Below are 13272 nucleotides of genomic sequence, written 5' to 3' on the forward strand. Positions count from 1 at the left end.
ATTTGCACTTTTAACAAGAGCAAAGTTAATAATGCAATTATACGAGAAATGAATGTTTTAAAAAATTTGGAAATCTTAGAAGAAAAGAGCAAAAATAAATTACTAATAATTTTACTTACTTAGCAAAAAAGTGCAATTACAAATATCTTATGATACTTTCAGCATTTAAAAATATTTCAGAGCTTACAAGATAAGCAAGATTATTCGATTTTAAATTTACTAATATACAAATAGTTTTGATAAATAACCGTGGATTTCGGTAGATCCTTGAGGCTGTAAGGATTAAAGGGAAATCCAATTTCAGGAGGTATCGATTGTTTTTAGAGCCCGTCACTATCGCGGTTTGGGCCGCGCCTCACAAAATGGTCACTCTTGCATGCAGAGTCGGGTCTTTGTCGTCGAAGGCCAGATGCCACTGGATCCACGCCCCAAAAGTTCACGTATATCAGAATTCCAGCAGGCAGCTTGCAAAAAAAACGAGGTAACACACCTTCCGCTATATATATATTATCCTTTTTATTACGTATCCGCATAATACACTTCTTTTATGCCGTAATGCAGGCACAGCGTGCAAATGGATTACACCACGGGTATATGCAAGCTGCTCTTCAAACCGGATCATTCCGATTTAGGACAATGGACCTGCAGATTTACCGTCAACAATGACGACGCCGACGTCGAGATAGGAAGCGCGACGCTCGTTTTGCTGAACACTTTAGCAGGTCTCTGCCAGCATTTTATTGAAATATTTCAGAAATCTATATTCATTCCTCATATTTATATTTCTTCTTAAATTACTTTACACAATTGTAATTTTTAATATATTTGTCGCCAACACGAGAGATAATTTTCCGTACGTCTTGTATTGCGCGCAGATGAGAAACTAGGATGGATCGTGGGAACTCTAACGGCCGTGATCCTCTTCCTGATGATAATAGTCGTGGTACTGGTGGTGTGCAAGGCGCGAATATTTATCCGTAAAACGCCCGAAATTTTGGAAACCTTACCTCCCGGCGAAAGGAAGCGGAACGCGAGATCAGGCAGCGAGAAATACACCGTGAATCAAGGGAAGATCAATTTTCAATTCGTCGAAGACAACAGTCACACCCCGAGCCTCGAAAATGTCTTGCCTGACAGAAGTCCGCGTGTGGAGAAGATTCATGGAGTACCGTCTAAAACTTACGAGAACGTTGGATTATAATAATACACCTGTGTAGTTATCAACATTTAGATGATTTAGAGAAAAGGACTATATTTTGTAAAAGTTACGAACGTATGAAAATTATAAACAAATGTCGATATTTTATACATGTACATATATAATCTCTTTAGCAACCTTAATAAATTTGCATAAATATAATTTTTCAATATATATAATTAGTACAAAGATTATGTATTCCTACAGCTTTTACTATATATTTATTAGTACAAAAGCGTTTAATTAGTAAGAAGTAAATAATTACATAAACACACACACACACACACACACACACACACACATCCCTTCTTTAAAAAGGTTGTAATAAATATAACGTAAAATCAATATTCGCATCTAATTGTTGCCTCTTTTTTGTGATAAAGAGACACGACAGTGCCTCGCGCCAAGTGTAAACACCCGCGACACGGGTAAGAATAAAAGAGATTTCAAAAATAAATAATTATATTAAGTAAAAGATCATTGTATTTTTAGTGGCAACTCACAAGCAAAATCTTCGACATTAGAATTCTGCATTGGCAGAAATAAATAATATTAAATAATTAATTAAATAAGACTTGAGTTTATTATTCATTATAAAGAGGTTTTGACATGTATCCTAAGTATTTTAATTAAAAAAAAGGTATTTTTATATAAATTTGATTGTTGAATAAAATCATTTTTTTTTTAATCTGACGGTCGAATTAGGGTAGACCGGGGACAAAAGTAACATTTTGAGTTTAAGATTTTATAACAGTTAAAATATAATATCTACGTAAAAAAGACCTGTACCTTTAGATGTAGAATTTATTTGACTACAAAATTATTTTGTGCTGATTTCAGTAATGTAACTAGGAAAAAAGTTATTATTGTTTAAAGACTATGAGGAATACTGTTACAACCGTCCCAACCCCCGGGACAATTGTAACAGCAGAGGGGGACGATTGTACCACATCATTTATAAACAAAATAAAGGTTATTTAGTAGGTTTAATTAATCAGTCTTACGAATTTAATGATAAAATAATTTGTTACATGACAATATCAGTATTTTTTTACATTGTAACAAACAAAAACAAATAATACTGTTCTCAACTGAAAGACTATTTATATAATCATATATATTTAAAAAATTAACCATAATAAAATGAAAAAAAAAAACAGAAAATAGCTCTCTCTCTCTCTCTCTCTCTCTCTCTCTCTCTGTCTGTCTTTCCTTATAATATAAACATAAAAAATGTATAATGTAAATATAAATTTAATATTAACATAAAAACTGAAAATAAAGAATCACGCAAATAAATCTATTTTTTTTGTTTTTTAGCGGTAGCACGGCTAGATTTCTTTGGTTCAGGTTTACTTTGCAAATTCGAAAGATTTTTTTACGAATGGATAACTGACCCTTCATAACCTCTTCAAACGCCTGTTCGTATAAATCTATTTCTTTCGTGCCCCGTTGCGTCTTGCGTTTTCTTGTTCGCGGCATTCTACGAAGAAAAATACAAATAACATTGTAAAAAACAACACTAAAATAAGACCAACCAAACGGGGTTAGGTTAAGTTGAAGTTGTCCCCGAGCAACGGGGACAATTGTAACGCTACAACTGTCCCCAGGCATTGATGTTACAATTGTCCCCTAATGATATTTTATGATTCGAAGTAAATTTTTTACATAAATATCTGGATGAAAGTCAATCGTATTATGCAAATCATCAACATAGATAATCACTAAAACATATAAAAATAAAACCTTATACCTTCGGCATAAAGAAAGAAAAATATTTCAGATTTTATGCACGTAAGAAAACTTACTTTAGGAAGGAAAAAAGTAACTTCTTCTCCTGCACACGTGCACGTTCCGCGAGAGGCGGCAATGAATTAAGAAACAAATGCCGCTCCATCTAGCGGATCTCGCCTCGCGGTCCCACATACGTATCTTTTATAATTTAAGAAATATTCACGATGTTACAACTGTACCCTGTTACTTTTGTCCCCGGTCGAATTATAGTCCATCCATATTTCTAAAGAAATATTTCTTATACTTATTATTGTATGTTACTTCGTACTGTGAGTGACTGTCAGTTCATGTATTAAATTTGTTAATAGCGCGTAAGTTTATCAATTACTATTCATTAATTATACATATAAATTATTTTCATAAAATTTTTCTTCAAAAAGTGGAGGAAAATTTTAATATTATCCCTTTTAAATGTTTAATTCAATACACCTGTTGTAAAGAGTATCGTGAACCGTTATAATAGTATGTTTTTACAATTCATATGTTGAAAGGATTAATATTACGCAAATCTATTAATAATACAGTGTTGACAGACAAAAGAATAATGGTTTTATCAATTTTTCGTAATCATAGTAGCATTGCCGACCTCTCCCTGTAGAAGAAAACGATGCCAGCGAATGGCAAGATTGCGACAGAACACGAACTGCACGGACATTCTCTTTGTTTCGTCACGCATGTGTTTGTTTGCCGGCAAAACAGGGCAGGTTGTGATCATTGTGAGCAATAGTATTGATAGCAATAAAAAATGCTACGAAAATGTGCAATATGTGATCGTGTGCTGATATGTATTTTATAAGTAATTGTATTCAGAAAACAAACTTTGTTGAAATCAAATATAATTTGTGCCTCACAATTCTGAAATCTATTAAATAAATAATTTCACGTTTTATAAGAATTTATAATATTTGAAATTGTTGTCAATTAATATTCATGTATTAAAAATCTTTACATTTGCGAACCTTAAAATTTGAATGTTTCTAATAAGCAGGTGAATAAAGTTTTTGTAACAATAAAAAGTTTATAGAACATTGAAGTAAAATAAAACATTATTAAATCGAAACTTCATTGAAATATAAAAAAATAATTATTTTAAACTTATTTCATTAAAGCGTGATTATCTTTATAAACAATTTGGCGAGAAAATAAAATTACATATTTAGCTAGAAGCTGCACTTTGATGCTTTATCATATAAAATTTATCAAATTTTTGTTTATTTTCATAGTATGATAAACAAAGATCAATGTAGAAAAAAAAGAAAAAAAACAGACGCGTATATGTAATATGTATGCATACAAATAAATAAATATAAAATTTTTGACTGTAATTTATTTAAAAAATATATAGTATAAGAAAATAACGCGTGCTTATAATGTTCAAGTATATGCGTAGAAAAGCATTAAAAAATATATTTTTACATGATAAATTTGTCAATTATTTATAGTATAGCAATATATGTATAAATATTAAACCTATTATTTAAGAGCATCTAGCTGACTTTGAATTTTCTCTAAATTGTAATACAGTTCTGTCAATTGCTTCTTATCAAACTCCGTTGTTAACGTAGATGTTTTATCACCAGTAAGACCTAGTTGGAGCAACGCTACAGGTCGTGCATCTTTGGAAATTGCAGAAGACGATGATTGCACATTTAGGCACCAGTTGATATCTTTCACCTTAAAAGAAAATAAAAAAGAAATATAGTTTAATATACATAAACAGTGATTTATATATAATATAGAATAAAAAAAGACATTGACATTTTTGGTCATTGAGCGATATCTTATGCCTAATATTAATTTTTTTATGAATTCCATACATTTTGCCTTTATGCTTTTGGATTTGCCCATTACTATTTGATCTTCAAATGTAGTTTTATACCAAAGATAAAAATAATTCATATTAAATAGATATGCAATTTAATATTATACTAATATTAAATGAGCATCTTATAAAGTTACAAGGAATTCATTTATAAATGAAAAATATCCCTTTAATCAGAGCTTGAACTTGGACTTTCTTCCTACTTTTTAACGAACATCTTGTCGATTCGAATACTAAGGTTTGTAATGATATTCATCTCATGGCCAAACAATAAATGCTAAAAAAAGTATTATTTTTCAATTGATGTAGAAATATAGTTCATTCCTTTCTCAACCACCATGATCATCAATGGATCATCATTAATTTTATAATTTATTAAACATCTTTCTTTCAACTCTATGTTAAAATACCTGAGTAGGAAAAATAGACTGTTGCCTAAGATTCTCCACAATTCCTTTTCCATAAGTCATCCAGGCATTTGTAAAGATCGATATTTTCTCTTCATCTAATTTGAAATTGTCTTTCATGACTGTTTCCATGACAGATGGTTTGACAACGTTACATGCAGCCTGCGTATAGATAGACGTAATAGTATCCAGCAGGACAGCCAATTCATCTTTCGCCAAATCTAAGGAAACTAGCAGCTTTTCCTCTTCCTCTTCACTAAACACCTTTGTGTCAATGCTGGTCTGTAGGGTCTGGCATATGCGGTTGACGAGAAGCCGGAATTTGCTATTATCCACTCGAGCCACTATCTTCAAACCTTGCTCCAGTCTGTTAAAACAAAAGTACAGATAAAAATTGCATGTTGCTGACAATGATAATTTATGATTAATCTAGCAGGAACGTTAAGTTATCACATCGGGGAAAGTAGTACAGCATAAAACATAAGAAAAATAATTTTTGGAGCTCGTAAGTTTGCTTTACTGGCATTATTTTTCACCTTTTAATTAACTTAAAAAGTCCGTATGCTAATAATGTTTATAAATAATGTTTAATTTTAATGTAATTAATGTTTACAAATTACAATAATAACTATATATACTTTGTAGTTATGTTGATCCAAGCAACCATCTTATAGGCATAGGGCGGCATAGGCGAGACGAATTCTTATATATCACTTTTCTCATAATATTTCAATTGTTGTGTCATAGCTTCGTTTCTCTCCAAAAAAAAGGCCTTGAAAAATGGATGAACTTCAGGCACGTGACGTTATGAATTCTTGACATTCCCAATTCACACTAAACACGCTCATTGATCATGCTTTAACCATAGATCATGTACGATTTAGATGCTTTCATCTCAACTTGGAAAGATACCACACAGGTTCTGCACGATTTGCACTCGATCACGATAGTGCAGACCTACCTGGTAGCCTCGGTTTTCCTGGGTTTTTTTGTTTCGGAGAAATATTTCAAGAAATTTTTTTACTTATCCTTTGTATAAGGGATAAGCTACTAGAACGTTCATATAGGACCGGATTGTATATTTTGACTCTTTTTGTAATAAATGAAAATATAAACCTTTAAGCAGAAAATATAAACCTTTAATATAATGCAGGTTTAGCACATTTTTATTTAAAATTTTTTAAATAAAAAGTTACTTTATACGATACCGAAAACGAATGTGATAATTCTAATGATTACAAATAATATGTAATTAAATTTTTTGCCATGATAAAAAAATGCAATTTGTAATTTACAGTTATTTCGAGATGCGTAGTCTCTTAATGCTAAAAAAATGCAATTATCTCATATGTTTATTTCTACCAATGTAGATTAAATTTAATCTCGGTTTAACATACTTTTTATCTTTTTCTAATTCTGAGAAAAACATAAAAAGTAAGTTAAACCGAGATTAAAGGTAATCTCCCAGGTAGCAAGATGACGTCTAAAAACGTCTTAATGACGTTAAAGGACGTTATTAAGACGGAATTAATACGTCATTTGACGTCACTCTTCTACCTGGGCTGCATTGATAGAAATGGACATAAATCTGTCAAAAACAAATTTTGCAAAGTGTTTCCTACAAATTTTGTCAACAGAGAAACAACAGGATTTGTTAACAGAAATATGATAATAAATTGCGAAAACCGAGAAGAATTTATTTCATAAATGTTAATATCCATTTTTATTCATGTTTAGCTTTAATCTCGGTTCAACTTATTTTTCATCTTTTATTTGTTTCTCTTTCTTAGAACTGTCTCTCGATCTCTTTAATTCTTAGAACTAGAGGAAGACAGTTCTAAGAATAGAAATAGATATTATATTTTACTTAAGAATTCCATTTTAGAATTTTTTAATAGACAAATATTTCTGTGATAGAAACAAAATTTTCAAAACATAAATTTAAATTCTAATGTAATTAGGGATAAACAGATCGCAATATTATATCCCTTACAGAGCAGATTCCAATCTTTCAGTGGAGATTTTACAAGGACTTAAAAAAATCTCTTTCTATTAAAAAAATAATTATAATGAAACCAAGAGGAAACTATGGCTCTCCCAGAGGGCCAAGAATCAACTTAAGCCATAATTCATTGAAGAATTATAGAGAACCATCTTTATTTGTATTAGCTGTTGAACACATTTTACCATTTTAAATCTTAAACATACATATGTTATTACCCTCACTGATCGACAGTTATGTTTATTACATACGAAGCAAAATAATGACATTGAAAATTATATCAACTATTGTCACATTGTCACCGAAATATAATAAGGTAATTGGCGCTTTTTGAAGCTAACGCGTTACAAACTAAGAGAAACGATGACTTACATCTGACAATTACTTAATAGTTTTGAATAACATGCAAATTAGTAATCAATTCGAGTTAATTACATCAAACGAAATTTCGAGATTTGTTAATTTTTGGCTTTTGTGTCAACTGCAGTGCTTTTATCGAATGACATACATTTTTACACATTAGCAAAATTCAAAACAAATCCTTTTCCACTCAACGTTTCTATACATACATAGGTACACCATGTGAAAACCGAGGTAAGATAAAATTATATGTATACTGTGCCTTCGTTATTATTAAAATAAAAATAATTTTATTTCAATTTTTAAAAAATCATGACCAATTTGACGAAATTGTATAATGGATTTATTCAGTGCTAAACATTGCTTTTTTCGAAAGTGTTCTCCATCGTTTGAAAAATAAAAATAAAAAAAAATATTTACTCAAACACATACTATGTGTTAGTAGAGCTTAACACGTTACAATTTATCTAAAGTAATAAAATAAACGATTCCGATTTCCTCACTTTCTGCAAAAGTTACAGTTTACATAAATAAAATATTGTGAAACACACGCAATGTTAGCTATATAAATGGCGCTCTTTTAAGGTTTTCCGTCGGCGAACAGTCATAACGTTACAAGTCAATCTATTTTTCGGGAATGTATTTTGATTCGCAGAAAAATATCCGTATTCTATCTCCGATGTATAATCCAAGGTGTGTATGTGTCTATAGGTATAAGATACAATGTGTGTCCGTGCGTCGGAAACAATGAGGACTAGCAAGTAGGTGGAGAAATATTATGTTGCACAAATGTACCCATTTTCCAGACACCGCACCGTCGTTTTTTTTTTGTTTTTTTGTTTTTGATGAATTAGAAATATATTATTTCTAAACGTTATCGGTATATTTCCTTACCTTAGGATTCTAACGCTAAGTGAATATATAATATGTATGCACGTGGATGCCAGTACAGAGAACACGTTTTGTTTATGCTTTACATTACATTAAATGTAATAATCGCGATATTTTCTCGAAAAATATCGGCCTCGTGTTGCTATTGCCAATTAACAATTGCAAGAAATACTATGGGAGACACACAATCATCCTGAACACAGAAAGTTCTTAATGCAATAAACGTCAAAATGTTCTTTTTGTTTTTTTTTCTTCTTTTTTTTCTTTTTATGCTCGCCATCTTCTCTCTGAAAATGCACAGATCTGCCCTGGCTTCACACTCGGTAGTTAAAATTGCATCTATAGATTAGGTCTGTCTGTCAATAATAAACATGAGAGAATATTAGGCCGTGGCCTCCTCCGCGTCGCCGTTATTCTCGGCCTCGGCGCACTTCTCCTCGAGTCTCGACTTCTTCTCGGGACTCGCGCCGTCCGCTGCATCCTCCACTGCATCGGCTGCGCCCGTTGATTTCCTCTTTACGCAGCAACTGTCGGCTGGAGCATCTGAAGTCGCAAGCAGAAAGATAGATACATTACTATACCGTGGAGCTCTTTCTTTTTTTTAAATGCAGGTATGACAAAAGTGTCCTTCAATAATACCTGTCGAGTCTCCATTTTCCGTAGATTCTGCCTCTTTCTCATCGGACTCCTTCTCCTCGCTCGAGCCATTCTCTTTGGTTTCCTTTGTATCCCCATTTTCAGATGCTTTCGAATCCTCGTCAATCTCCTCCTGCACCACCTTCTCCTCTTCCACTACCTTCTTCTGAGGAGTAGTGACTTTTGTTTCCCTGAAAATCACAATGTAGATATAGTATTCTGCTATACTATACTAAATAATGTATTAACCGCTCTATGTATAAATACAGACTATGTGTGTAACTAATCCTTTTGTTTCGTAAATTAAACATTGATTAGAAAAGCATATATTCTACAATCAAAGTAACTTTACTAATAATTAATAGGATCATTTTTCGTTTAAATTATCATGTAACTGTAACTTATTATTAATACAATATTGATACAAGAAATAATAAATCAGAATAATACAAGAATAAATCATGACAAATAAGTTATAATCGATCACAGATAAGCAAGATTCTCTAATAAACAAATTATTGGACTACGAAAACACGCAGCAAAATTAATTCTATCCCAACGAAGGCGATCGTCTTATAACACTAATGCCGAGAACCGTGACGGAACTGCGATAAAAACCGCGGGGATTCGCGCGATATACATTTCCCGTGTTTAAAATCCGTCGAAGCCGTCGCTGGCGCGCTTCAGCCTCGGTATTTGCTGCCGTTTCACATTGCTTGGCTGGCAACAAGGACGGCGGCGGCGAACCGAGAGAAATAGAGATAGGACGCCGCCAACGGTGGCGGCATCTAGCGAGTTTAATATTATACCCTCCCCCCGCGACCCGCCCGACCACCCGCCCGCCGCGGGTTCGCTCGCCCCTCGCGTCGCCGGCCGCCGCGACCGCCATTACTACCACCGTCGCACCGCGCTCGCCGCGATCTCCTCCAAGTCCACACCGACGAGGGCTTCAGCGTGGCGAATCGTTGGACGCTCGCGCTCGCGGTCGTAAACGCGGCGTATAATACGTAACGCGGCGATCTAACACGCGTCCTTTTACACGGCTCTCGACGTCGTGTAGGTACCTCACGCGAAGGATGCCGTTACTCCTAGAACGTCTTCACGGTCTCGCGACCGCGAGACGGGGAATCGGAAAACCGGTATATAATTTGAAAACCGATCGAGGGATAAATATAGAGACGGACGTCCCTCTTTCGCGCGTCTCTTATCATGTCGAGAAGTCTCTTCCGGAGATTATACCGGTTTTGCCCCGCGGAGGATTCCCCGTGGGCAAGCGATTCGCGCCGATAGAATCTCCGTCGTCGTCGTCGTCGTCATCGCCGGCTACGTCTAATCGACGCGAGCCGGCAGGATCGATAATACACGTCGTCGACCGCTTTCGGGCCGAAGCGCGGAGACGAAGGAAGGAAGGAAGGGACGGCAACGATTTCTCTCGTCGAGTGCGAGCGAGGGAGAAAGTCACGTGAGAGAGAAAGAGAGAGAGAGGAGCCGAGATGAAGGGATCGTCCTCGCACGTACTCGCTCGTCTTCGAGACCTCGAGAGGGTGGTTGCCGGGAAAAAAAAACGACGCGTGCGTTGCGCGTACGTGTTGTGTATACGCACGTACGTACGTACGCGCGCGCGTACATATACATAGACGACGTAAACAAACGAGCGAAGTGGTCGAGGGACAAAAGGAACACGAGGCCGCCGCCGCCATCGCCATCGCCGCCGATCGGCGGCGATGCGCTCGTCTTCGATCGTGCGCGGGCGTACGGTCGCGGGGAGGGTACGGGGAGTCGAGAGCAGAGAGAGAGAAAGAGAGATCCGGCGCGAGACGAGACGATGCCGCCATAAAACCGCCGCAAGTAGAGCACGCGTCGGATCGGGTCGGGTCGCGTCGCGTCGTCGTCGCGCGCACGGCGGCGGCGGCAAGGGCAGGCAGGTAATTTCCAGCGATCGTTAGGCGTACCGCGAATCGGCCCGAGAGTATTGTCGCGCGACGCGGCGAGAGATAGAGAGAGAAGGAGAGACGGAGAGGGGCATCGCTCGCTTATTCGTTCTCCCCCCCTGCGTGCCGACCGCACGCCACCCCTTCCTCTCTCCTCGTGGCTCGCCAACCTTTCTCGTCGTCGTCGTCGTCGTCGTCGTCTCCGCGATAATTCGAAAGCGATCGACCAAGGGCGACGAGGAAACGACGCCGACGACGACGTCGTCGTCGGCGACGGAGGACGCAGATCGCGACGATCGGCGAGAAACGGCTTGGCGCGCGGGCGAACGAACGCGAGGGGGAAACCGACGCCGTATATACGCGCGATTTTTCCGCCGTCGAATCGATAGCCGCCGTTTACCCCGCGTACTCTCACGCAGACCGGCATATATATTACTTACTTGACCTCCGTGTCCGCCATACCGATCGATTCTTGATCGTGAGAAATCCACGCACGTTACCGCACACGAACCCGTGTAGAGCACACCTCAACCGACACGGCGGTTACGCGTCTTCTACGCACCGGTAAGCACACGTCGAGAGATTCCGGTAACACCGCTGCCGCGTACCGACGCGCAAATGGCAGAGGGAAACGCGCACTGATTCGCCCGAGACCCGAGCGACTCCGGCCCGGCCGGCGGGCCGGCGGCCTTCAAACGCTTTTCTTTCCCGCTCGTTTACAGATGGCGCGCCGCGCGCCGTCGCCGGTCACACACGCGCGCGCGCCGCGCTAGAGTCTACAAGGGAAAACCGGGCACCGGGCCTCCGTTGGAAACGCAATAACGCAAAAGAGAGAAATATTAGAGACATCTGGCAAAATAATATCTAACATTCGCATGACGCGTAATGTCGTCGCATCAGCATATTTTTTTATTAAATATTTAATACACAGCGGGTATTATTTAATAATAATCGAAAATAAATAACGTTACGTCCATTCGTTCCGCGGTTTGCCAAGTACAATTTCAAATTAATTTTTTATGGGCAGAAAGGCGATTTTTCTCTATGTTTATAAAGATAATACTATACGGCCGTGACACGATACATTATTAATTCCGTATCCATAATGTGGCAAATTGAATCAACTCGAAGGTTGTATCCGTTGTATCGATCCCATTCCTCATTTCTATACATCAAAATACGTTTATTGCGGATGAACCGTTATATTTATTCCTTTGTTCCTCATGTCTTATTCAGTGTGCCTCGGTCTTTGCCACCGTTGTACGTATGTACGATTCTCGCGCGCGATATCTACGAAGCTGTCGTTCGCATTAAGCATGCCGACCCTGTCAAATCGTGCGCGCATTTTCGTGAATCCATCGGGAAGAATTATCCAGGGAACGTCAATCTCTTTGGATCTCGAGCGCGAATCGTGATCGGCAACGGTGAGTAGAAGTAGAGTCAACGATACTTCCGATCAGGTTAGACATCGGGGAGAGATCGCGTTCGAAAGCATCGACGGAAACACGCCCGATCGCCACCCACGCCGACGAGAGCGATCGAAAGCGAGCGAGAAAATAAGGGAAATTACGACGGTCGCGAACACGGCCATTCGATTATTCGCGGCACGAAGCCTCGGCACGGCGACGGCAGCGCCATCGTCGTCATCATCTCGATGTCTCCGCGTTCCCCCACTCCCCTCGCTCTCCTCCCCCCACCGCCGAACGGCCGTCTCTTCCTACCTCGGCGGCTCGTCCAATTAGATCCCACCTTGCGTCGAAAAATACGCGCGCGCTTCCGGCGGCGCGTCGGCCGGCTTATTTTACGCGGACGGATCGTGTTTCGCTTCGCGCGAAAAACATCCGACTTCGCGCCGCGTCGAGAATGACTCGCCGATATCGATTAGGTCGTGACTCTCGCGCTCGCGACCGTATGACACTCCGACGAGGGTCGCGGCGTCTCCCCGGGCGATAGCGCGACCGCGCGTAAAGCACGTTCGTGCGCGCGCGACGCGCTTGGGAAAGTTCTAGAAGTTTCGCGGTATGGCAGCGCTTCCGGTGTGCGGGAAAGGTGCGCGACGGAGCGGCTTGGCGGCTTGGCGCATCGCTGCCCGCCCCGCGTCCATGTTACAGGTTGCCCCTCGGCCGCTCTCGATAAAACGCGAGATTTCCCTCGTGGCAACACGACGCTGCAATAACCGTCGGAACCGTCCACCGCCGCCGCCGCCGCCGCCGCCGCCGCCGCCGCCGCCG

General features: G+C 38.8%; 3 protein-coding genes and 1 long non-coding RNA gene across 5 annotated transcripts in view; 1 reads left to right on the plus strand and 3 right to left on the minus strand.

Moving 5' to 3' along the window:
* Nucleotides 1-2188, plus strand: part of LOC139777086 (uncharacterized) — a 29222-nt gene extending 27034 nt beyond the window's left edge. The window contains exons 9-11 of the mRNA XM_071714287.1: nucleotides 325-481; nucleotides 562-722; nucleotides 876-2188. Of these exons, the coding sequence (XP_071570388.1) occupies nucleotides 325-481; nucleotides 562-722; nucleotides 876-1201 (644 nt within the window). The 3' untranslated portion in view covers nucleotides 1202-2188. The remainder of the gene's footprint in view (nucleotides 1-324; nucleotides 482-561; nucleotides 723-875) is intronic.
* LOC139777092 (uncharacterized) lies at nucleotides 702-3103 on the minus strand. Its single transcript, XR_011719258.1, has 2 exons — nucleotides 3007-3103; nucleotides 702-1178 (listed from the first exon to the last, which is right to left on the minus strand). It is a non-coding gene; the product is annotated as an uncharacterized lncRNA (long non-coding RNA).
* A 1196-nt stretch (nucleotides 3104-4299) lies between these two features.
* Nucleotides 4300-6140, minus strand: Vlet (COMM domain containing 10 protein valette). The gene is made up of 3 exons (XM_071714294.1): nucleotides 5860-6140; nucleotides 5225-5588; nucleotides 4300-4666 (listed from the first exon to the last, which is right to left on the minus strand). Exons 1-3 carry the CDS (start codon nucleotides 5907-5909, stop codon nucleotides 4466-4468), a joined length of 615 nt encoding a protein of 204 aa, XP_071570395.1. The 5' UTR covers nucleotides 5910-6140; the 3' UTR covers nucleotides 4300-4465.
* A 1209-nt stretch (nucleotides 6141-7349) lies between these two features.
* Nucleotides 7350-11705, minus strand: LOC139777091 (uncharacterized). Of its 2 annotated transcripts, none has more exons than XM_071714295.1 (3): nucleotides 11482-11705; nucleotides 9114-9301; nucleotides 7350-9017 (listed from the first exon to the last, which is right to left on the minus strand). In XM_071714295.1, exons 1-3 carry the CDS (start codon nucleotides 11499-11501, stop codon nucleotides 8857-8859), a joined length of 369 nt encoding a protein of 122 aa, XP_071570396.1. In that variant the 5' UTR covers nucleotides 11502-11705; the 3' UTR covers nucleotides 7350-8856. The 2 variants fall into 2 exon arrangements, with proteins under 2 accessions (XP_071570396.1, XP_071570397.1); XM_071714296.1 differs by lacking the exon at nucleotides 11482-11705 and adding an exon at nucleotides 9751-9769.
* Nucleotides 11706-13272: the final 1567 nt, after the last annotated feature.

The sequence above is a fragment of the Temnothorax nylanderi genome, unplaced genomic scaffold (genome assembly GCF_030848795.1).
Source record: "Temnothorax nylanderi isolate EJ_2023f unplaced genomic scaffold, tnyl_v1.0 TNYL_tig0138_pilon, whole genome shotgun sequence".
NCBI classification, from domain to species: Eukaryota; Metazoa; Arthropoda; class Insecta; order Hymenoptera; family Formicidae; genus Temnothorax; species Temnothorax nylanderi.